Here is a 26544-nt window from a genome sequence, read left to right on the forward strand (position 1 = left end):
GACACATCCCACCCCATCCTCACCCCCCCACACACATAAAGGGTAAACTTGACAAGTTGTTTCTTATTATGTTTGACCTACACACACACACACCAATCTCATTCATGTCATACATGCACTAATTCCTCCCTCATCCATACAGCAGCCCCCATCACTCACTCCATACCTTGATTTTCCTGTGCTCCTTCTACAAGAATTCCCTATTTTAGCTTACAAAGATGCTTTCATCCAACTCTGGGAGGTCATGGACTCATTCATCCCCAACTCACTTGTGGAAGGGAACTCAACGCTAAACCTGTCATTCACTGCATACCTGGTCTCTGCTGTGCTCCTTGTATAAGAACTGCCTGTTTGAGTTCCACAAAGATGCTCTCATCCAACTCTGGCGTATCATCATCTAGGATGGTCACACTGAAAGTGGCATACTCCTGGTTGGGCAGGAACCTCACTGTCCCCGAAGCAGATATGAAGTCATTATTTTCAGCCCTGTTTACCTGACCAGGCAGATAGTTGTAGCTCTCGTTGGGCAGTAGCGATGCGTAACTCACGTCTACTGTACCAAATAGCCCATTTTGTCTTCGAATTGTAATAGAGACATCTGAAAAGAGAAGTTCTTGATAAAATATTCTGTATACGTAATATACATAAAGAATATACCATCCCAAGTTACTTCTGAGTGATTGTGTATTTTCATATTCACGTTTCCATGTTTATGAGCATGATATCATTGACCATGTACTTTGAGGGCATATTCATGTTCTATATTTAAGAGCACCATGTCATTTACAAACTCAGTATTATCAAATCTCTTAATTTCCAACTTCTCTTCCATATTAAGCTCAAATGCTGTGATATAAAAAAAACCCCTTTCATAACAGCACTAACCCATGCTCACCGACTATACTTAAATCTGTGTAAAATTCAGTATGTTATGCGCTTAGAGCATGTCTCTTAGTGACGTGGATGAAGTGCCATATAAGTACTCTTATTATCATTATTATTATATAGCTGGAATATTACTGAGAGCAGCATAAGACAAACAAACAAACACTACCTGTATTCCCCTCCTGCACAATGGTGGGCCTCTGTGTGTCTGCAATGGTGAACACACCATAAGGTCCATCATTAGCCAGAATTGTCACGACCGAGGTCCTCCGTGACATCTCCCCAAGGTCACCCTGTAATGTACAATAAATGAATACACAATACCATTTAGAAAGTAGTCAAAAGTAACATATGTTATAACTGGAATTACACATCCAGATTTGAGTACTTTTGGGGGTGTCCCATCCAGGATTTCAAACCCACATCCTCAGAGTCTCATCAGCTCAGGATTACACTTTCTCATTAACAAATACTACTAGAATCTGTACTTTACTGAGAAAGTGTAATCCAAAATATAACATATATGTAGAATACACGTGTACTGATTGTCATAGGTTAGTGATGCAACATCTCAGTTCTTCCTTGCCATCATTTCATTGATGTATGTTTCACATTATTTTCCTTTATAAACTTAAAACTGTACCTTCGTTCTGCTTTGAATATATTCTATAACAAAACTGTCCACTCTTTATTCCAGTTAGTTTCTTTTTTTTTTTTTCCATCAACTCAAAACTTTGAAAATAAACGTAATTTTTGTAATGAAAGAAAAGAGATATGTGGTGAAAATCTCAGCATTACACCCATAAAGACCTGACTATTCAGCTGTCTCTAACATAGGTGTATATACGCTTGGTGGATCAGCTACACCTTTATACTCAGCATCCAGCACAGAGTCAGTTTAATGAACAAATTCTAATCCCCATGTAAAATGTGTTGCTACATTGAAACAAACTGTAGTCAGGCAGATTATGCAGAGTTACCTCCCTTCCCTTGAAGGGAATCTCTAGTCAACGGAGATCGACAAGTTGTTCCTGTCTGGTGCTAATTGTTTAATAAGTTTGAATTACACCTTAATTCAGTTACATGCATTACTGTATGAGAATGGGCCTGATTCTGTATGTATATGTATGTAGCATTGGATTGTGAACACATAGGCATTCAGTTAAAACAATAAAGACATTGTTGTTTTTATTTTCTTTGGAATCTGTCAATGACATAAGTTTACCCAAAGTATCAACAATAAAGTGTGTAAGAATTCATCATATCCTTATCTTCATATAATCTTGAGCTGCATTTGTTTTTGAGGGAAGAACAAGAATTTACCTCAGAGCTGACATAGTTTTATTTTTGTTATATAAACCTATTCTACCGGAAAAGAAAATTACTAAATTACTAAATTATCTGCTTTGAACTGCATATCAATCTTACTTCGGATGTTGCAATGAGAACTATATTAATGTTCTCATCAAGTTCTGGAACCAAGTCACCACGGATCTGTATCTCTGCTGCAGCAGATGTCTGACTTTGTGCAAAGTTGACGACTCCATTATTTGCCATGAGGTCATTTTGATTGTCATTTATTGCTTGCCATCTGACCTGAGCTGTGCCATAGGATCCGCCAAGACGAACAATCTATTTGAGAGAGAACAGAAAAAAATGATTAGGCAAAATGACAATAATCATTCTATTCTTGAAATCATCACCTCTCCTCCCCATCATCTTAAAAGGATTCAACTTTTACCGACAAACTCTGAATGATAATCCCATAAAATGACTTTTCAGCTGTAGTATTTCTTCTTGTCAATATGTAGAAAAATTTGAATATATCCATGGAATAAACAATTGTGTCTTAAATATTTGCTCAATGTTTATAAAAGTAGTAATCAAAACCTTATTTTGAAATATTTTGTGCCCTTGTGTTTAAATGAGGTCCAGATGGTATAGGGTGTTATTGTCAGTTTACTGTGTAGAGGTGCTTAATTATGTCATGAACAAATCTGCCTAAAGGCATGTCACACATAGATCTTATGGAACCAAATTGAATTTTTAAAAATGTCTTAGTGATGCCCTTCTTGCTCTGTATTTCATCACTTTCATCCACTAAAAAGTTACAAACATATATAAATATTCCAGTAATTCAAGTCATCACATCGTCAGCCAACCTTACCCTATCCCACCACCACCCTAACCCATCTTGTCCCCCATCTCTTCACAACTTCAACCCGATTTACCCTATCCCAACATCACCCTAACCCATCTTAGTCCCCATTTCTTCACAACTTCAACCCACTTTACCCTATCCCACCACCACCCTAACCCATCTTAGTCCCCATCTCTTCACATCTTCAACCTGATTTACCCTATCCCAACATCACCCTAACCCATCTTAGTCCCCATCTCTTCACAACTTCAACCCACTTTACCCTATCCCAACACCACCCTTACCCATCTTAGTCCCCCATCTCTTCACAACTTCAACCCGCTTTACCCTATCCCAACACCACCCTAACCCATCTTAGCCCCCATGTCTTCATTACCTCAACCCACCTTACCCTATCGCAACATTACCCCAGCCAACCTTGCTACATCCCAGAAGCTACTGTTTCCCTTTGTCTCTACAAACATGGCTCTACTCCTCTCACCAGACCCCACACACAGAGACACTGTCCACATACAAGACAAACTCACATTAAGACTGATACTGTTGAATCCAATATCCCCAGTCTCTTGGGCTTGCACAGCAAGAGAATCATTGGCAAACTGGTAGATGCCAAATGCACCGTCAGATGCTCCTATAATGACGGTAGCTGTTGATCCCGGGCCCACGCTGGCACCACCCCCTGGATTCACCAGCTCCACAGTGAATGATTTGGACGGCTCTGGAATTGTGTTGTCCAGAAGGGTGATGTTTAGAAATCCATATCTCTCTTGATCCCTGAGGATAAAGCGAGAGGCTGCACCCTGTAACGACAGTTAGAACTACATGTAATCACTACTGGTTAGTTGATGTAAATTAAAACAGCATTTCAAGTTTTACAAGCCTTTATACTTATATTGTCTACTATTACTATTTTTTTTCACTATTTAGGCCAGATAATTTTTATTTCTTGTTTCACAGATTTTTTTCATCAGAAAACCTATGGGCAGTTGGGATTTGAAGAAATCCCAAGTCAAAGCAAAACCCAAACTACTTTCCATCTTAACCCTTTAGGTAGTTTATATGAACTAACAATAAGTTGACTGAGTTTAGGTTTCACACTGATTTCAAAAGTATTTCACACATATCACATTAACAGGGTAATTTGGGGTAGGGAAAAATTAACTTTTACTATTGTTATTGAAGACATATGATCTGTAAAAACAAGAAATTCAACTGGCCTGGCCTTAAGAAACAAACATTAAAAAAACAATTATGTTTTCACAGTAAGTCATGAAAATAATGAGGCAGAAAGTTGCTAGTCTATACATCTGGAAAATTCCAACCTGAACAGACAGTTGCTAGTCTATACATCTGGAAAATTCCAACCTGAACAGACAGTTGCTAGTCTGTACATCTGGAATATTCCAACCTGAACAGACAGTTACTAGTCTGTACATCTGGAATATTCCAACCTGAACAGAAAGTTGCTAGTCTATACATCTGGAATATTCCAACCTGAACAAAATATTACACTAAGAATATTATGCAAACATTTGATAGATATTTAATTAATGTACTTCTTTACAAAAGCATTAATAACATGCATGATGATTGTTATTACAGGTTGTCAATACAGGCATATTCCTCCGGCTCATAAATACTACTTCTTCATTAACTTTTATATGAAGAACATAATATCAAAACTGACAAAATATATATAATGACTGGTATATATATATAATCATTTTAAATAAACTGGAACATTTTGACTACCTTCAAGGGCAATTTGACCAAAAAAGCTGGGGCATTTTGACTAAATGTGGGGGCATTTTGTAGCAGGGGCAATTGACTGTTTGGGACCCCAGAAATGGGCTTCATACACTGTGCCCATGGGGGGAATTGAACCTGGGGCTTCAGACACTTTAACCACTAGGCTACCCATAGCCACACAGATCAAGGAAGATAACGAAGGTAAAAGTGATTCAAACTCTGGATTTTGTTCATAAAATGTATTAGCTTATAATATCAATTTACAGATGATGAAGTCTGATAAATACAACATATTTTCAAACATTTTTAAAATCAGAGTGAGCTCAGTGAACGTTTTTCATAACCACAGATGTTGATATCATTTGTCATTCCACAGAGTTATCTAATTCTTTCATTCAGAAAATTTACCTTCACCAAGAATAATTAATAAACAATATGTCCAAACTACACCCGAATCTACACCCAGTTAAACCATGCATTCCATCACCAGCATAAATAAATGTGAAGAAAGTAATTTGATATAACACTGAAACCATCGTTTTCCATCACCATTGATACCATATTCTACACATTAATATTAGAGAGTTTGTTTCTGTTTTGTTTTTTCTTTGTGTGTTGGGTGTGGCTGTATGTGCATATATGTCAGTTAAACACAATCAGATAAGAAACAACTCTATTGTTTACCCTTTGTGTGTTGTGTTGTGTTGTGTGTTTGCATGTGTGGCTAGATGTGTTTATCAGGTTGAATATGATAAGAAGCAAATTCTTCAATCTTAAAGTTACTTACCAGTGAACCCTGGTGTAAACAAATCCAGCATAAATGATTTAATCTCAACTATACAGTGACGAATAATCAAAATAAAAAAATAAATCAATGCTGTATTTGACAACTTTCACAAAATACATAATGATATGGTTACCAAAATCTCATCAAACTGACTGGGTTAAAATTCAGTCAATATTGTCCTCTTTGAGTAGAGAAAGGGCAAATAAAAGCTTTATTGTTGCTTTATCAATGAATATTTTAATTTTCACACATTCATTTATTGGCAAAAACTCAAAATTGAGTCCTGTGAACTTATAAATCTAGAGCAGAGAGCTACAATATGAAAGGCGTTTTCCTGTAAATCTGGATCAATGTTTTTTTCAATACAGAGCACATGGATCTGCATAGGATCAGGAAATCAAAGTTCCAACGGATTCAGAACATTTTAAATGCCTTATCCTCATAAGATATGCGTAATTCTTTTTCCAGTCTCGTACGTGTATACAACAAGAAGACTTGATGCATTTGGTATGAAAGGCCTTCCCAGGCCACAAACACATCAATGTATCCTGGCTTGTGCCAGCAATAACCCCATTTGGATTATATCTCAACATAGGAGTGGTATAAATTGCAACACTTCTCCTTTCATCTCATAGGAAATGTGTTCAATAGAATGATCTACCAGACTGGGAGTATCAATTGCAGAGAGTCAGTCGTCTGACAAAAGACGCTATATGTCCCATACTCAAACATACCGTTCATTGACGTTACACCAGATACAAGTACTGCTGTCGACAGGTGACTCCATTTTGTACTAATTTCAACATTGGATCATGTTAATATAATGTCTTGAGCAGTACTGTATAGAGATTTTGTGTCAGTTCTACCAGTTAACTTGCAGGCAACTTATTCTGTCACTCAATATGCCACAAGGACAAGGCAAGGAATAGTTTTCAGGATATTCCACTGTGATCCCACTTCTTGCATATGATGGACATTACAAACTGCAGGGATTTAGAAATATCAGTTCTGCTGAGACAGCATCAAAGAGGAATTCAAAAAGTTTATTTCAGTCTTTTTCATTAACATCTAAAAATGATGTTTCATGAATGTTTACAAACACTGTACATTCCTTTGGTACTGGCAGTGGTTGTAGGATTGCTTCTGGGTGTCGAAGCAAATTCTTGCGATGTCAGTATTGGTGGATGTGAATATGAACTGAAGATTTCTGCTAAAAGCAAAACATGTGCTCAGATAAATCCATTCATCACATATTACCGACAGAAACGATCTGTCTCTGAAACGGCTGAAACGGATCAACAGGTGACTCCCATCACCAGAGAAGATCTGAAACAACTATCCAAGAAAGTCACACGCATGTTAGATAAGTTATCTACACGTGTTCTCCGATGGTGGCGAAAACTGGACCAGAAAGTTGATGAACTTTCGGCTAAAGGTAATGGCAGGATGAGATCCCAGTCAGTACACCTGAGTAACCGATGTCCAGATGGGTTTATTGGAATTGAAAACTGGCCGTCCTGCTACCTCCTTTCACACTTCAACACATCATGGTATGAAGCAAAGGATTATTGTGGTGCTTTTGAAAGTGATCTTGTTGCCATGGGAACAGTGCGAGAGCATTACATCCTCTCATTCATCATAAAGAATGATCCAGGTAATTGTTTTTGTATAAGCTAACATAATTTTTTGTTTTTGAAATTCTGGATACAAAAAGTGTCAATTTTCAATATTAATAATGGCATGCCAATCGTTTTTGCATTGAAAGAATACATTTTTGCCAATATATATGTAACTTCCTTGAGCATTTATAGAAATAAATAAATAAGTACAAAACAGACAAACTTTATGGATAAAACCTTTTTTAATTTGTGAATGTAATATTTACAGATATGTTGATCTTGTACTTTGTCAAGCAAGGTACAAGAATCTGTATCAAAATGTATTCATGAAATAAGGAAGTTTTTTTGGCATAAAGTTTGTCTATATTGAATACAAATGAATGTATATGAAATTGAACAAAATATTATATATCTGTCATGCTACATGTTTTGTTATATTATTCAAATTTTAATCACAAATCAAACATATTTTGATGGCATGCTGAACACTGAATCAATGAATACAGTGAGAAGTTTATTTAAAACTCAACTGCAACCCCAGACGATATACGAGGTTATGAATAACAACAGACACTAAATGCATGCAGTTATTCCTGTTTATAACCTTGATATATAACAGGCACAAGTCTAGCCACACAGTACTAGAATACATTCACACTCTCCATTCACGTATCACTACTCATGACTCATCTCCGTCCCTACAGTAAACAGGAATATGGCTTGTATCGTAACAGCACATTCTTACTCAGTGCTAACCTCTTTCTAGTACACTGACAGGCGTAGCATTCCCATTCCTTTGATATAGGACTCTCAATCAGCATTTTTGTGATATAACTTTATCGACACATTTCAAGAGAAATTATGGTTAGCAATTCCATCTTGCTGATATGTCTTTTATCAACCCCATTCTCATGATAATTATGACCTCATTCTAGTCATGATTTATCGACCCCATTCTTATGATATAACCTCTTTCTAGTTATGATGATTGCTTTCAACAACCTATTCAAGTGACCCTTACAGCCATCATTTTTGTACAATGACTTTCATCAAAATCATTTGACTCTTGCCCAACAGAATGAAATTAAGGTTGCCTCATATCAATGATCCTAATATAGCATTATTACATCACAGCATTATGTGTTGAAGAGATGATAAGACTCTTGTCAGCTATTGTGCAAAATGGTTAATTTCAACCATGCTTAGTGATATGATTTTGATCAACTATATTTAATGGTTCATAATGATACATTAAATCATATATACTCCTCTCCAAGTCCCTAATTCATATGCTAAACTATGGTAACTGGGGTGAAAGGCTCTCTTTGAAAAATTTCTAAGTGCAGCCAAACTATACGCACGCACATGCATGCACCATGTTATTTCATGGGATTTTAGGAGCACTTCCAAAGATTTCACACTGTCATTACGATTCTGCTGGTATTATATCTCTGAAATTAGCCATACAATGAACATCATGGTGGCATCTGTGAAAATCTGTATAATCTGCATCAAGCCATCAAAGAGAAATCTTCTTAATCTTCATGCAGAGATCAGTGACTATATGAACAATCTGTGTGCAGCTAGTAGCGATAAACTGAATTACCTCCTTCTGTCAGGCTAAACTAGATAATCAATGTGCAACTATCTGATTACCTGTATAATCTTTGCCCATATATCTATGATACTTTGTATTAACCATGTGCAACTACCTCTAATAACCTGCATAACCCATGTCCGCTTATCTATGACAAGTTGTGTAATCCATGTACAACTATGATAATATGTATATTCCATGTGTAACTACCTCTGATAATCTGTATAATCCATGTGCATCCATCATTAATAATCTGTCTATTCCATGTGCAACTATCTCTATTGATCTGCACAATCCATGTGCAACTACCTCTGATAATATATTAAGTCTATGTGCCCCTATATCTCATACTCTGTATAATCCATGTGCAACTATGTCTGATAATCTGCATAATCCACATGCAGCTATATGCTATAATCTGTATAATCCATGCATAACCATCTATGATAATCTGCATAATCCATATGCAGCTATCTCTGATAATTCGTTTAACACATGTGCAACTATCACTGATAATCTGTGTAATCCATGTGTATCTATCTTAGATAATCTTTATAACCCATGTACATGATAATCTGCCTACTCCATATGCAGCCATCAGTCAGGCACAAGGTTGGTGGACTAGCGGCAGCTTCCTTGGCAGCACACGGCAGTGGATGTGGACATCCCAGTTCTTCACCAAACCCTTCACATTCATCAAGTGGGCTGATGGCGAACCGAACGAAGAAGGGTCACAGTGCATGCTGCTCAGCCGGGAAGAGAACCATCAGTGGAATGATGCAATCTGCACTGAGAACTTCAACTTCATCTGCGAAGTGCAAGGTCTGCCTCTCTAATGATGTCATCCATGACATATAAGCATGGGGGATGTGATACCTGTCACACAGCCATGACCTTTGGTATCTTGCTGAATGGACCAAGATGTGCACAAACAGTCAGTACTACTGTACATGCATACTGACTGACATATCTTAGACTGTGCACAGTATTCATTATTCCAGTTTTCATGTGAAAAAGGTAGAATCTGACTAAACAAGGTGGCTTGCTATAAATAAGAAAAGACGGCTCCAAAGGTTCTTAGTGCATTGTCTGTATATTAGGTCTTCCAGGACTTTTACATTGGACCTGCCGAGTTCTGTGTGATCCTTGATTCAGATTTGAGGATCATGTATCAATGTATTCCAGGCAAACTACGTCAATTTATCATACAGTACAATCTTAGCCGGTCAAGCCACATTTGAAAATTATTGTATATGTGCCATTCAGAAGCTCTTAGCCTTTTAGTTCTTAATCCTTTACATCAGAGTGAAACTGGAAGTCATCACCATATATTTTAGAATCAGTGATTTTATGCTTCAACATCAACCCAACATGAAAATAAGTACCATCTAAATATTTTGGATATTTTAACCCTCACTAACTAACCAAGCTAAAAGACATACCAAACCAGATCAGGAACAGAACTTTTGGTCACGATTGTGAAGTGAAGGGTATGAGAGTAAGCCTTTGTGATAGAGCTTCAGAATCAAGACATGCCACAGATATGAGCATGTTAGGTCACCTTATCAAATCAAAGTGGTAAATTTTATGACAGACAATATTCAATGCAAATGAAATTGAAGATATAAAAGAAGTAACATGTATTTTGGCATGGGTGTCAAACATGTATTTTGGCATGGATGTCAATGTACTTAGTCATCTTAGTGCTAAGGTGACTGCAACTCCCCTACCTTAACAAAGATTTATGAGAGTTGTAGTGAGCAGGTAATCATAACTCTTATACCTTAACACAAATGTGCAACAATTCTAGCACTAATGCTACTTTGTACAACATCCTGTTCCTTAGGTATCCCCTAAGTATATATTCCTATTTAACCAGAACATCAGACTGCTACCTCAGTAAGGTCAGCTGTACTGGAGAGATGACCCAATTTAAAAACCTTAGAGATCTAAATATTCAAAACATAAACATGCATATTTTTTATTAAAAACGTTTGCCCATAAATATTAGGCCAACAGGTACAGTCTGAGATTTGTTGTATATTAGTGTTGTGTATTTCTCATTGGCATATGTAGTTATAATGTAGTTTTGTAAATAAATGTAGATAGATGGTATATTATGAAGGCTCTGTTTTGTTAATATGAATTATCATGCTATCTTGAGAGTAATAGAAACTTCAAGTTCAAAACAATGTTTTCCTTTTATCAGTAACATGACGCTTTAACTATAAGACAACCTTAATCTACTGGCAAACAAGCAGACTTAAGTAACGACCTGACAATTGACCTGTGTTAGCATGAATCAGTGCCACACACTGGAACTTGCTACACTGATCACATGAGAGTCTCATGAGCAATTTGTGAGCAGCTATGTGCAGAACCAATTTTAATCATCATGCACTGCATGTGCACTAGCTGACATGTTCTCTCCCTTTCAAAAAACAAATGGGCTTGCTCATTGCTGAGCACCGCCTACTTCTCATAACTGCATTCTCTGTGCTGGTCCAACTTATCTTTGCTTGTGAGTATTATCTGTTCGCTCAAGAAGCTGACTTGATTGGCAAATGAAATAGCTGGATTCTTCACTGATACAATGACTGGGAGCAGATGTACGAACACATATCAACGCAGTGGAATCATAATACTGATATTTTTCATCCATTACAACTATATATTTGTGACTGTGGTGGACAATGTTCCTTTATTTTCTTTAGTATATTATCTGAAATTAAGAATGAACCTGCATTGATAATACATGTATGATGCTGTTCAGTTAGTTGCTATGACAACTCTCTCTTATTGGTGATCTCTGTTTGCTACTAAAGGTTCAGTCACAATACATTATCTGCAAGCATCAACCTTACTCAAAATGTTTCCAGTGCAGTCTAATTGGATGCTTATTTCTACCATAAAATAGACAGAATTAGACTAAATAGAAGAAATGATTGTTTTATATACTAAAATGTTTACTTATTTGTGATATTTTATTACAACATAACAAACGCCTTAAAAATATCAAACTTCTACTCATGCTTATGATACCTAAAATATTAGGCAGTTTAGTCTTTAGAACTTCCATGGCTGAAATGGTGAAGACATAATAGACATGTAATAGAAGTGATGATGGCATGTAAAAGCAGAGATACTAGTATGCTACAAACTTACAATGTAATCTGGAGGTGACTTCCCTGAACTCCTTGCGGTGCCGTCAATGGTCCTCCATTCTACAGAGACTTCACCAATCAGTCCTTGAGCCCGAACCACCATTAGGGCAGCCACCCGATCTTCCTCCCTTGCCATAATCTGGATGTGAAGAACAGAATGCAACACAATGAACTCACAGCAAGGTCTTTAAAAGCCTACATCGGGATATAAAAAAGCAAGTTGTAATTACTTATGTTATACCATTACAATTATCATTAAGATTACCTATTAAACCATTGAATGTAGATGGCATATTCTATAATTCTAATGCTAAAAACTGGGAGGGGATTCTCCAATAGTTGCTGTGCATGCATACTGAAAGTTCCAAGCAGCTCGATCAATTATTTTGAACTCTGTTCAAGAAATGATAATAACAGTAAAGAGTAACCCTGTATGATTGGATTTAAGAAAAGAGACTCTTTCAACTACAACAAAATATACTCACAGTAACTGGCTGGGTGGCAGGAACAATCATTGGCCCATTTTGCTGTGGAGGAGATGTGGAGGCTGAGAACTGCAGTAGGCCATGAGGGAAGTCAGTGTCATCTATGATGAGGCTGGAAGATCTTGTCGAAGGGTCGATGCTGGCTCCGCTCTGATTCGTTGATCCTGTAAGTCCATCACCTGATATGGCAGATTCCAAGTAAACACGAAATATTTCTGCTTTTTCTGGCAAATTGTCTTCTCTTATCTGGAACTGTAAACTCTGAAAAGATGAAATAGCAAATCTTTCAAACATTTAGTTACATAGTTTGGTAAAATATATCCACAATTAATAATAAAACCTGTTGAAAGTGATGAGTTTGAAAGTTTTAGACCTCATGTTATATATCCATTGACCTTATGTTATATATCCATCGACCTTATGTTATATATCCATCGAACCCTCTAATTCCTTTTAAAGATGATTTAAGTGAATGAATTTTTGGATATGAACTGTTGGAGTCAGTTACTACACTTCAGGTAAATGATAGCTGTTAGATCAAGTATGCTCAATACGCTGCACATCAGTACCCTGACGGAACTGTACTTTCAAAGCTGCTACTAAGCGCTAAGCATGACCATATTGGTCTGTACATCTGCTTTTTCGGGCACCCATTTTAAGCAGCTGGGTGGACTGAGTGCAGTGTGGATGAAGTGCCTTGCCAAGAGACACAGCACAGTATGAAACCCAGGTCACAAATTCTGGTGTCTCCACCAGGATTCAAACCCAGGCCTTTGGCATAAGAGGCCAGTATGCCAACCACTACACCACCGTGCTCCACAACCACTGGAGTATGTTATGTCGTTAGCACAGAACGATCTCCTTACCTTCTCCCTCTCCCCAGCCCTGAAGGTCAGTGCTCCTCTGGACTGAACAAAGTCATCCACAGCTGGAACATATACATTGTTGACGTCCTGCTGGATGACCCACGTGACTGTCACGACCCCATCATCTCCCCTAGTCCGCCCGATGACACATGTGATCAGGGCGCTTTCATTGCCCGTCTGTGATGGCTGGCATGATTGAAGGAAGCCATACAAGCCATTTGAGTTGTCACTCTTCAGAACTGTAAAAGAGTGTGTGTATTGGGTTAACACAGTTTTGAACAGTATTTCACATAAAGCATAAGGAAAGACCAAAGTGAGGCAGGAGGTCAACTAACAGTTGATACATCAAAGCCTGTAATCGTCAACAACTACCACAAAATATGGTCCATTATGCCAATAACATACACTTTAAAATAGGAATATTTTTTACAGTAAGCGCACCCAGCTGTTTTTCCCCAACACTTATCAACCTAAACTGGAGCTGACGTACCTGTAAGTGTGGCAAGGTAGCCAGTATCTGAGATGACAGCTCCACCATTAACAGACACCAGAGTGACAGAGAACACCTCGTTGCTCTCCTCTTCTATGTCCTGTAGAGACTGGATGTTGAACGTACCCGTCCTCACCCCAGTACTGTAGGTCAGGATCCCAGAGATAGGAATGATGTCTTTGATGGCTGGAGTCTCATAGATTTCAAGGATCTCTCTATAGAAAGTACAAAATTGAGGCATTAATTACAAACCAAAAGACCTGGCTGGAATGGAAAAGCAGGGTAACCCAGAGGTTAAAGTGTTCATTAGTCATGCTGAAGACGTTTCATTTCCCACATGGGTATAATGGGGGTTAATATTGATGTCACTTATTTGTGAACCATTCTCGCCTATCACTATATGACATATTCTCTCCTATCACTTTCTGAGCTATTCTCTCTTATCACTTTCTGAGCTATTCTCTCTTATCACTTTGGGACATATCCTTTCATACTGCTTTGTGACATAGTCTATCTGACATATTCTCACCTATCACTTTGACATGTTCTATCCTTTTACCTTGTGAGATATTCTCTCCTGTCACTTTGTGACACATTACATCGTTATAAATGAAACCCTGTCATTAAAAATGCTCATTTAATCGACCTTTTTGTCAACAGTGCAAAATTCTCAGCCGCAAACGAAATTTCAACCAATCAGAGCGGCGTGTCTCCGTGACGTAATAGTGGGTATAGAAATGGGGGCCTGTGCAGTATTCATCTACATTTCAGGGGTTGAACTATTTCGTTTACAGGTTTGTACAAACCTGAAATCGCGAAAGCTGTTGTGAAAAATGAAAGCTATATGTTTCTGCTATCATTTAGTTTTGTCTCCTGCTTTGCCTAGTTTTCAAGTTACAACTAGACGATTCTGTCAAAATCACTTGTCGCTAGGTTGTAATCCGTGTTAGGTGGTATAAACCTACACGTTATTTGTCATCATTCACTTGATGCTCAGTTAATGAATTCATAACAGGTATAATTAGTGGTAACGCCACTAAGATTACCCAACAAAGGTCCCCATTTGGCATTTCTTGTCTGGATCGATCAAAGGATTAACCGATAACCGATTGATTAATTAGTTTTATGGGGATTTAAATGGGGGATTTGTCAAAAGGTAGTGTTTAAGTATGTACATTTATTAATGTTTACTGAATACACTCTGTCGTGTCTGTGTCTATGTAAAACAACGCCCTTCTTTCAAAGGATTAACCACCAATACATTGATTGATTGCTCATTATTGGTCTAACTAAATAACTTTTTAAAAAGAATGATGCACATTATGCAAATTAGTTGCCAGGTGTGCTGTCTTGGGTAACCAATGAAACTGTACAGCAATGTGAAAAACCTGAAACGATACATCATGTTTTCATATATTAGACTGTTAAAAGACACATCACTTGAAAAATCTGCAGATGAATTATATATCACTTGTTTTTTGTGGATATTGATGGATACATTCCTCGAACAAGGTAATAGCCTGACATTGCTCCTATAACTTTAATTTTAATATTTGCATTTTTGTTTTTAATATGTTGTCGTAGCTTTCAACAGAACCATTGTTTTCGTCGTGAAGTGTAATGATGCAGACGACATACACTAGGGCATGGGTGCGAATTATGATTCATATAGCAAAACTATGAAATGTCTACATATTACATTCCTGTTATACATTCGCATATCGCTTCTTTTTATTAAGTTTCAAAATACATACAAGTATGATTATAAAGTAATTATGATTATGAGACCAAGTATAAAGACGTTTATTGACAAGTGTCTACATACTGGTGAGTGAACGTTACAAACCAAGTAAATTTAGCAAGTGAAGAAATTTATCGTGCAGTATTTTCACTTCGACCCCGACCTCGCTTAGGTTATGTTACAGGCTGTGTCATGCAAACTCCTTTTGGTAATGATTCAAATACATATTTATGTAGTTTTGATTTTCTAACTTGATGAAAACAAACCATACATAATCTCATTAATTCAAATTTGACTTCGCGATTTTCGAAAATGGCGGCGCCCAGTCTTGGGATGAATCCTATTTAAGTTTGTTTTCACTGACTTACAAAAGGACAATTACATTCTACTGGTAGTAAAATATGTATTTTATTGATGGACATTAGGATTTTGCATGACATTGCTTATAACATAACAATTTCACTCTTGGAAGTGAGGTGGAGGTCAAAATAACATTGCTTGCAATATAAATGTCACTTCGACCCCCACCTTGCTTCCTTGGAAGAAGTCCTTATGTTAAAAGTTGTGTCATGCAAAATCCTTTTGGCCATGATTCAAATGCATATTTATCTACTAGTAAAATGTAGTTTTGATTTTCTAACTTGATGAGAACAAATCATAATCTCAATAATTCTAACGGACTATAGCCCGTGACTTCACGATTTTAAAAAATGGCGGCGCCTTGTCTGAGGATGAATGCTATTTAAGTTTGTTTTCACCGACTTACAAAATCAAAATTATTTTCTACTGGTAGTAAAATATGTATTTTCTTGATTGACATTGGGATTTTACATGACACTGCTTATAACAAAACATTTTCATTCTTGGAATCGGTCAATATAAGGGGTCAATATAATATTACTTACGATAATATTGTCACTTTGACCACAACCTCATTTCCGAGGAAGAAAGCGTTATATCCATGCAAAATCCTTTTGGTCAGCAATGTGTAGTAAGCAGTCTTGATTTTATAAACTCGATGAAACTCCATTTTCTATCCTGGAAGCGTGGTAGGGGGCGAACCATACGATTAAGTATATATACCACAGGCTTCCACAAAGCTCACTTCGCACACACTAACAACCAATTTAAGCACAAACTACGGAGTCTGGTGGAAATCTGTGCATAGTGACACCATCACCCGACCCCAAGGAACAATTGACAGTAACACAACAATACGGCATGTCTTTGGTGACGTCGAGAAATCAGCAAAATGACGAGCGTCCTACACATTTTCTATACATTTAATGGGAAAACGTTCCTTCTATGACGTCACTGTAGGGCTCTGGCGACAGAGTTACGTAACCTGTCTGCGGTTTCGTTTGCGGGCGAGAGAGAAGCAGACGGCTTTTTAGCAACTTTTAAGCACTTGGTATTAAATAACTACAAGTTTTTTTAAAAGAAAATGGTGTTTCGTTTATGACTAACCCAAAGTCTTTCATATGCAGTGATAAAAAGAGTACCAAAAAATTGAGTTTAGTGGTCCTTTAACATATTCTCTCCTGAGCAAACTATGGAGACAGGGAGACAACTCATGTCACCATATGGCACATTCCCTTTTATACCCTTATTTGAATCTTACAAATCTATATGACCCCTAATCTGAGTGAGAACTCAGAGACATGAGCCTTCTGTATGTGTGTAGGGATGACACTCACTCCTCCACCAGGCTCCTGAGGAAGACACGGACATCTTGCATGAAGCCTTGGTATGTTCCTTGTCCTGGGGAGAGTGATCCCACGAACAGCACACCTGGCTCATCTAGGATGTCAGGTTGTATTAGAGCTCTACAATCCAGAAACAGGATAACATTACACAAATTAATGTGATTTAGACACAAGAAGATTTTTCTTGCAAATTCCATAGACAAAAGAATATGTTTGTGACAAAAGAATTTCATTTTCAAAACTGATGAGATGGTAATGTAAATTCTTTGGGGGGATCCAAAAACTTTTTTAGGACATTATGCAATAAATGTTAGGTAGAATAGAATTTATAAACTTGCCTTGTTGAAATGAGCACCCCATCAATATATATCTTGGCACTTCCATTGGCAACAGATGCCAGAATATGATGCCAGTTGCCGTCACCGAGGTTGACACTGGTCACAGCTGGGTACACCTGGCTTCCTCCCTGAAACATGTAAACAGAGACATCAAACAATGACAAACACTCACCACAGAAAAATTCACAGACAGTATAGGAGTGCAGATGGTCTAGTCTTCAAGTATGTTACACACAGTTAGGGTCTTCTGCAACACACATTTGCCACAAAAGGCGATGCTGCATGTCGTAAGAGGCAACTAATGGGATCGGGTGGTCAGGCTCGCTGAGTTGGCTCACACATGCGATTGATTCCCACTTGCGCAGATTGATGCTCATGCTGTTGATCACTGAATTGTCTGGTCCATACTCCATTACTTAAAGGCCATATATCTGAATATTGCTGAGTATGGTGTAAAACTAAACTCACTCACTCATACATTTTGGACAGTATCCAAGGAGACGACATGCAACTGATTAATGTGCAGTTATGTATGTTCGATGAAATGGAACAATGAATGGATGGCTACACTATGTTGTGAAGGCAGTGTCCCCAAGTATATGCGTTTATATTGAACGGTGTAGCCATACTATGAAATGTACAATATGAAGTTATAGAAAGAAAGTTCCAAATACATGGAAATTCTGTTGTCATTTATGACTGAATATTAATGATGAATATTGAAAACCATGAATAATATCAAAATAATAACAACAGCTCCATAAAAAGCACTCATTAAACTAATTCATAATTCCTTTTCAAATTTTCAACCCCTGGATTTTGTCCCAAATATATGAGTAGCCAGCAGTACCGAGTTTGGCCTGGCCAGCGCAAGTTCGATAGTTGACGACGATGAAGACATTTGCAGTTTGAGACTGTAGAAGTGCTTCAGACTATCTGTGGATGTCTTGGCCAAGATGTAACCATTGACGTTTGATTGGGGCTGTACCCATGCACTCAGACTGAAACCGTTCATGATGTCTGCAGGCTTGGGTTGAGCAGACGCGGGAACGGTGACAAAACTTCCTGCAAACAGACGTGAACCAAGTGAGACTGACAAATACAAAGCAATAAGCATAGACTCCTGAGATGGTGGAGGTCTTTGCCTTGTGTGACATTGATTTAGATGTCTTCATATTTCTTAATTGTTATTGGAAAATATTTCCAGTTTTTAATGATTATCTTCCCAGTTATTCAGCGTTTACTCATGCATTACTGACATCCCCTCAAAACAAACTTTTTCTTACCTCAATAACAAGCGTCTTTACCTCAATACCAAAATTCAGTTTTTTTTGTTTAACTTTTCTGGAATATATTTTCAAACATTACATCATTACCTGTAAAGTTATCAGTACTTACTTGGACCACCTGAGAAGAACAACACCTGGGTCCCCGTGCCCGATCTTCGCTTGTCATTTCGTGTAGTCACACCCGACGATTGATCACCCACAAAGATCAGGTCCACCAGTTTGGGAGGATTGCCACCCATTCTCTCTGAGAAAACTTCCCACAGTACCTGCATACAGAATAACAGAAACAGTTTCTAAAACTGATGGGTAGGTAATGTAATGCTTACACTTATTGGGTAGAAAGGTTGTCAAAGACAATATTTTAACCATCTAATTAATATTATGTTTGAGATTACACTTTCTCAGTAAAGTACAAATTCTGTTACTAGTCTAAAGTGGGATTCAAACCAACACTCACACAGCTCCTAATCGGCAGCACACTAAGTCAGCGATCTAACCCATCCTGCCACTGCGGCTTCCACAAAAATGACAATCTGATAACTGGTAGTCTTTGAGTGTAACCCCTTTGACAAGAGTAAAAGTTTGAACAAGATGCTCTTATGGATGGCCTGAAGCCTCCTTGGTAAACAATACTTCAAAACATAATAAGATCATAACACAAGTATCACCAGTATACAACAGACCTGGGCATACAAATAAAGGCTACCAATCACACTGCAAAGGTGCAGGTAAAAAGTTAACATCACAACATCTACACCTTAGATACTTCTCAGTACCTTGTATAAGTCTGTGAAAGTGTTAATAATCATGAGAGTACTTATTGCACATGATCCTCAAAGATTGATAACACAAACATATTTACTTCACCTTGGCTAAACATCAAACTAACATGGTTACTTAAATAAATCTTGGCCATTTGTACTTGTAAAACCACCCCAAAAAACCTCAAAGACAGCAAAATGCTATCTGTAATGTTCTCTCTTTCCAGAACAACTACCTTCATAGAGACTCAAGCCTAGAAGTCAGGTGCCTGGGTTCACACACAGACACACAGACCCCCACCTCCCCTTCCCTCCTTTGCTATTGGATAACCTAGACACACTTTCGTCATGGGTTAACATAAACACAGATTTCCCATAAGTAAACCTACCCTTACATTTCCCATGGGTTAACATATCATCACATTTCTTATGGGTAGACCTACCCACACTTTGGCCATGGGTTAACCTACACTCACATTTCTCATGGGCTAACCTATTTTAACATTCTCATGGTTTAACCTATATTCTATATTCAAACTACCTGTGTGTTTCCAAGAGTACCCTGCTGCCTTTCCACAGTAAAAGTAGCAGTAGTGGCCCCCTCCTGACCAGGAGTGACATCCTCAGCAATGTTCTTCTCATCAGACATGGCTGGGAAAGCAAACTTGCCAAATGGCTCATCGCTCTGTTTGATCTTCAGAGTGCCTTCAGTTCTTGTAGAATCCAGTCTGGCCAACACCGTGTCTGTCCTCCCAGAAACAACTGGAAACAAGAAAACGGCAAACAGAATCAAGCTGGAGTATCTAGCATTCCCCCTTGACAAACACACCTGAGCGTCCTGTAAGTGAGGGAGTAAGAGTAATAGAGGATACTAAACGACCTTCCGTGTAATACCATTTTTCTTAAATGAGTTAATGATTTGGTATCAAATGAGCAAAAGCGAGTTTCACTTTAATCTTTAACAAAATTAATAAATATGATATTTCACGGAAGCGAGTTTAGTATTCTGTTTATTACTCGCCAACATAAATTGGCAGAAACTGCCACGAAATTCCCTACAGTGTGATCACTCTCAGCATTCCGCGAGTCAAGCAAGGTCTAGTAAAATTGTGACATCGGCATTAGCATTGTGACGTCACAACTTTGAACCATTTTGATGTCATACATCAAGCGGTATTACACTAGTGCAATATTGCCATCAAAATATTACACTGCAGTATCTTCAACGGGCGAGTAATAATTACTTGTATAACATAGTGTGTCTGTTTAATGTGTGAGGAAAGTGTTACAGGTTGTTAGACAGATACCAGTTTATGAACTTAATGGGCACTTCCATGGTGCTGACAAACCTACTTCATGAAACTGACATTCATATACCCTTAATTATATTTCGGAGAACATTGCACAATGAACTGTGGTGCCTCAGATGTAATCATCCAATATATATATGTGCTTGTATGTGAAGAAGAAATTGCCCCACATGAATGACCACTTAACAAAACATACAGACCAAAGCCGCACATTATACCGACTCTGTGACTCATCGAATGCAATGCATCAGTTATATATTTGCTTGTTTCATGTTGCAGTTCAACAATATTTCAGCTACATGAAACAAATCTGTAAATAATTATCTGGACAATCTAGTGATTGAGATCATGAGCATCAGTCGGTACTCTTATATCAACGAAGTCAGCATGCTGACACATGAGCCACCTCTTATGACAATCATTGACTGCAGAAAGTAAGTTCTGATGCAGACATTCTTGGAAGGCCAGCACTATGAAGTATTGAAAACTTCTTGGATAACACCCTCTGTGGAATTGTCAAACAAATATAAAGCAACAAAACAGGAAATGACAACTAGATGAAGCTGTTCACTCACCAGTAACTCCAATGAGGACAACCTTGTATGTCTTCTCGTTCTCAGGGATTTCATCTGGAAGAGGCTTGATGATAATGGGCAGTTGACCTTGACTTTCTTTGAACTGGACTACACCACTGGTTGCTTCAAATTCTCTTGTGTCTGACACAACTTGATTGGTGAGCATGTCACGGATCTGCCAGTAGACATCCACCTGACCAAAAGCACCCTGGTCACGCACGATGCTAAAAAATGAAGAGCATCATTATCCTAAGGTTTGTTATTATTTGTTCATTTGAGGTTCAAAATTCAATGTCAGTAGCAATGAAATGAAAAGCTCAAAAATGCTACTTCTTTGAGCAAACGGTGCTTGGAAGTTTTAGTAGACAACAAATCATGTCATTTTCACACATCCACAAATACACACAACGCAGCGCCTTGAGTATCCCCCTCCATGGTGTGGATTTCAGTGCATTGCAAATGCTATTATTATCATTCATTACTACGTGGACTGAAAGTCAAGGAAAACATCATCCAATGTAAAGCTTCATGTGACATACCAGTTTGCAAATGGTAGTAGCCTTCTCTTCCAACATACTATCAATCATATATATACTTGACCATTCCGAAGACCATGGCCAACCAGTGGTTTACATCACAAGTAACTTTTCCTTTTGTTGGGTAAAGTCAGACATTGTTGTATCTCGGCATTCATGGTATTGCAGCAAATCAGTATCTCCGGTTTTACACTCTAGACACGCTTCTCAGAGGTGATTTTGTATGTAATAGACAGTATAACATCAGTGGCTTGCTTACTTCTTTTAAACCGACATGATGTAACCCATCCCCATAAATTTTGTCCAGCAGAATTATTAACATTAAACCTAGGAATCAACACGTAACTGGAAACAGCATTATCACATCTTAAGACTTTATATTTGATCGATGCTAAAAAGAAATTTATAAACTAGGAACAGAAATATCTTGATCATTGATTACAATAGTAAAAGTGCCCACTGCAGCATTAGAAAACACAAAATTAACTACATACAATAGAATGCTGTGTCTTACAGAATAGATGATGTGATGAGGGAACACACCGAGCATACAATTTCAATTAAATGAATTAAACTGTTCATGTAAACAAATTCAAAATGTAATGGGAAATCAAAGTGTAATTTTGTAGCTTTAATTCAGATCCATTCATCTTTTCACTATTGAAACACAACAAATGTTTCTAATTTTAAGATGAACCTACTCAAAGTAAACAGTCTCTCCCTCACTAGCCTCCTTCGCCAGCGGCTCACTGAAGCGGAAGACGCCATATGCATCATCATTGGCCAGGATCATGACTGTGGCTGTGGATCTGTTCGTCAGGATGAAGTCACCTAAAGTCAAGGAGAAACTTTATCCAGGAAATCCATGTTAATTATCCTGACTGAACTACACCCTCGACACATGTAGTTATAAATGGTAATACGTGTACATGCCACTGAACCAAACTATTGCCTCCATTTGGAATAAAGTTATACTTTTCCAGTGTAAGACTTGGTACAATCATATTCTCCAATCGAAATAAAAACTAATAATACCTTTGGGGAAAAAATGAAGCTTGTCCTGAAGAACATGCAGAAAGAAATATAGAGAACAAGATTATTGGCACAACTTGTCTGTTTATACATTGTAATCTAATACACTGCCTCCATTACAATCAGTTGTGTACATTTACATATTTGGCACTGCGTGGGTTACCTGTTACATCAATGGAGACACATAGGGACACTTGCATTCAGAACAGACATAATTCAGCCATGTCTAATTTGGTATACCAGACAAAACCCACTCACCTCCCAGATTGTACAGCTGCACCTGAAAAGTCTCATTCCCCTCGGGCAAGTTGTCGTCCAAGACTTCCAGGAAGAATCTCTTTTGAGTTTCTCCAGGGTTGAAGGTAACTTCAGAGTCTACGCTGGTGTAGTCTTGGGAAATGCTGGATGCTGACCCGTCCAACGTTCTGTACCGAACTCTTGTTGTATCTGTCAGACGGCCTGTTCTCTGAATAATGAACTCAACCTGAGATGGCTCCCTTGCATCCTTCCAGATCTCTGAAGAAAGGAAATAATTCTCGTGTCATCACACAGATGATCACAGTGATTGAGCGAGTGAACATGTGGTTGAATGGGCGATTGAGTTTAAAAGATCATCTGAATAGTGTTTTTGTCTGTTTTATGTGTGGGTACAGAGTGTGAAACAACAAAAACTTTCAGTCAGACCACAGTGATGCTTAGATGTAAAACTTACCTGCCCACAAATAATTTAGTTTTGAAAAGCAACATTGTTTATCATCCAACTGGAATTCATCATTATCATTTACTCTTATGAGTGAATCAATAATGATTCATTAGCATGAATTTCGATGAATATCTTCATATACATGTCTAAATTTTTACCCAACCACAGGGCCAGTGAATTTAAGAATCTGGCAGTTTGTGTTGAAAATAACACATCCCTTGTGATCAAGCAAGGCAGGTGTTTTCAAATGCTGGTAAGTAAGGCCCAAGTTGGAATATACATTAACAGCTTTAGGCTCAATACATAAGTGCTCATAAATGGAACAAAACCTAGGACTTGCATGCAAGACTAGTGGATCCTGAGATGGGGTAGGGGAGGCAATGCCTGAAAGCAAACTGAGCACAACAATAATAGAGCTCTGATATCATGTTACAAGAGAAGTGTCATGGAATAATAAACAGCCAAATACACTTGAAGCTACTTGCCAAAATCTGAAAATCTGCCCAAACTAAAATTCCATAGATACAATACAATGTAGTACCTGTAAATTCTACAGGGTGGTCATTTTGTCTGATGACAATGGTGGCTCTCATCGGAATACCTGGCTGGGCATTACCAGTAGGTACAGCTAACTGCAGAACGTACGTCTCATCACTCTCTTGCTCCTGGAAGAGGCAAAATGTAATTGATGGAACCAGAACTGCTGCTGAACTGTTACTTAGAAACACAAATAATAATAAAAGCCATAACACAATTTTAGCACTGCATTCACACACTAAGTTCATGGAAGTGTGAACTGAATTCTGACTATTGTAATCAATGATCAAGATATTTCTGTTCCTAGTTTATAAATTTCTTTTTAGCATCGATCAAATATAAAGTCTTAAGATGTGATAATGCTGTTTCCAGTTAGGTGTTGATGACAGTGTTTTGCTACTGGATAATGCCTCAGTTAAGGATAGTGACCAACAGACTGAACAGAAAAAGTTAAGTAACCTTTGTGATAGGTGTGTTCAGTTCGTGGTGGTATTTACAAAAGAAAATAGTGCACTCAGTCTTTATTACAACAAATATCACACAATATTTCATGATCTGTAACTTTTTTGTTTCCTGTATACAGCTCCAGGTCTTGAATGTAACACTTTGTCCAAACAGGAAACTTATGGATTATATATCACTCAAACAATAGCAGGTGAACAGATAGTAGATTACGATTTGAAACAATAAGATATCAGGTGGATGAGCAAAGCTGTTTTAATCTTACATCATCAGGTACAGATGCTATTCGAATTGTTTGCTGGGCCTGTCCCTCAGCGAAGGTGATAGTTCCAGAAGTGGGGGTTAGGTCTGCCTGAGCACTGGGTGGAAGCTGCCATGCTACCGACACCTGCCCAAATGTTCCTCGACTCCTCTGTACAATCAGATCCCGGTATATCGTATTGATGTTGGTGCTCTCCCCTGGAATACAGACAGCCTTGTAGTCGGGAAGTATATAGCTATGATTCACTATCTTACCTCACACATAAATATGGTTTTCTGATTGGCTGAGTGCTCTTCTACTATTTTCAGTGTACTCCACTTACAATCAAATAACTTTTCAATGTACCCTACTGTCATTCGCAACACATTCAGTACTTAGTGGTAGTAATTTGTAATCTTGAATAACATTGACTCACATGTGATGTATGGAAATTACCGATGTTGTGTAAATGCAAATTGATGGAAGGGAGATAACTCTAAATCTGTTTTTCTTGTCAACTAATTCTAGCAATGGCTACAAAAAGGCATTTCTGGGCCCATGAGCTGATGTACCTTGACGTTTGTTTATGTTCTCCTCACCTTTCGGGCTCAGGGAACATAAACAAACATCAAGGGTACATCAACCAATGCACCCCTCATGACAAGTGAACAACTTATATTACTTTTATTTGTCGTAGTGATCAATTCCACTACAAATATCTCAATCCAGGACAAATGTTACTGTAATTGGAACTCACAAACTGAAATCCAGTCTAAGTAAACTTAGCCTCAGTGTATTTCATTACACTCCACCACTGAGTCTAACAAAACCTAGTAGAAGGTCGCATCAAGTAGCCTTTGAGTGACTTATAACCGTTCAATCAAACACGAGACTATTAAACAGATTTAACCACTCAAACAACGGCTACTATTTAGGGATCTCAGGGACTTTCAAAATATTCAGGTTATCGACACAGATCTCTCCACAAACAAAAATATGTATATAACACAGTTATTTGACCAGCTGTATATACGCTTTGGGGGTTCTGTTGACATGATTACCATTAGTCAATATTTCTGTAAGATGACATCCTTGAATATTGCCAGAAACACTATTTTCAGGGACTGTTTACTCACCGTTGTCATGGTTGTAACATGCGTCGTGTGCATTACCCGGAAGCGAGCGTACACTAAATAGTATTCGGAATCGTTTGGGTACAAACCTTTTCAAGATAAAAAGTTCAAAAGGTATGTGTGAATGTCCACTTTCACGATTTGTTAAGCTGTATTCTGATTGGTCCATCTCAATGGTAAAATTACGCGACCTCTCATAAGGTTTCATTAGACTCGGTGGTGGAGTGTAACGAAAAGCACGGAGGATAAGTTTACTTAGACTGACTGAAATTGAACACTGAATTTGGAATTCCCCATAATCACAGAAGCCATGTTGCATATTCGTGATCCAGAGGATTATATTTTTATATCAGTTTTAGGATGAGGGTTATAGATAG

The 26544-nt window shown here is 37.9% G+C and overlaps 2 protein-coding genes across 2 annotated transcripts in view; one reads left to right on the top strand and one right to left on the bottom strand.

Moving 5' to 3' along the window:
* Positions 1–26544, bottom strand: part of LOC137278816 (adhesion G-protein coupled receptor V1-like) — a 134916-nt gene that overhangs the window by 68390 nt on the left and 39982 nt on the right. Inside the window, exons 16-34 of the mRNA XM_067811326.1 lie at positions 25059–25252; positions 24336–24459; positions 23350–23607; positions 22761–22890; positions 21524–21747; positions 20180–20400; positions 18987–19143; positions 18439–18653; positions 17589–17716; positions 17242–17370; positions 13804–14018; positions 13314–13552; positions 12448–12708; positions 11964–12101; positions 5583–5591; positions 3574–3846; positions 2314–2517; positions 1055–1178; positions 314–598 (exon numbers count right to left, since the gene is read on the bottom strand). Coding sequence (XP_067667427.1) covers positions 314–598; positions 1055–1178; positions 2314–2517; positions 3574–3846; positions 5583–5591; positions 11964–12101; positions 12448–12708; positions 13314–13552; positions 13804–14018; positions 17242–17370; positions 17589–17716; positions 18439–18653; positions 18987–19143; positions 20180–20400; positions 21524–21747; positions 22761–22890; positions 23350–23607; positions 24336–24459; positions 25059–25252 — 3528 coding nt within the window. The remainder of the gene's footprint in view (positions 1–313; positions 599–1054; positions 1179–2313; positions 2518–3573; positions 3847–5582; positions 5592–11963; positions 12102–12447; positions 12709–13313; positions 13553–13803; positions 14019–17241; positions 17371–17588; positions 17717–18438; positions 18654–18986; positions 19144–20179; positions 20401–21523; positions 21748–22760; positions 22891–23349; positions 23608–24335; positions 24460–25058; positions 25253–26544) is intronic.
* Positions 6657–9634, top strand: LOC137277788 (lectin BRA-2-like). The gene is made up of 2 exons (XM_067809718.1): positions 6657–7236; positions 9393–9634. Exons 1-2 carry the CDS (start codon positions 6657–6659, stop codon positions 9632–9634), a joined length of 822 nt encoding a protein of 273 aa, XP_067665819.1.

This window comes from Haliotis asinina, chromosome 3, assembly GCF_037392515.1.
Source record: "Haliotis asinina isolate JCU_RB_2024 chromosome 3, JCU_Hal_asi_v2, whole genome shotgun sequence".
Classification (NCBI taxonomy): Eukaryota; Metazoa; Mollusca; class Gastropoda; order Lepetellida; family Haliotidae; genus Haliotis; species Haliotis asinina.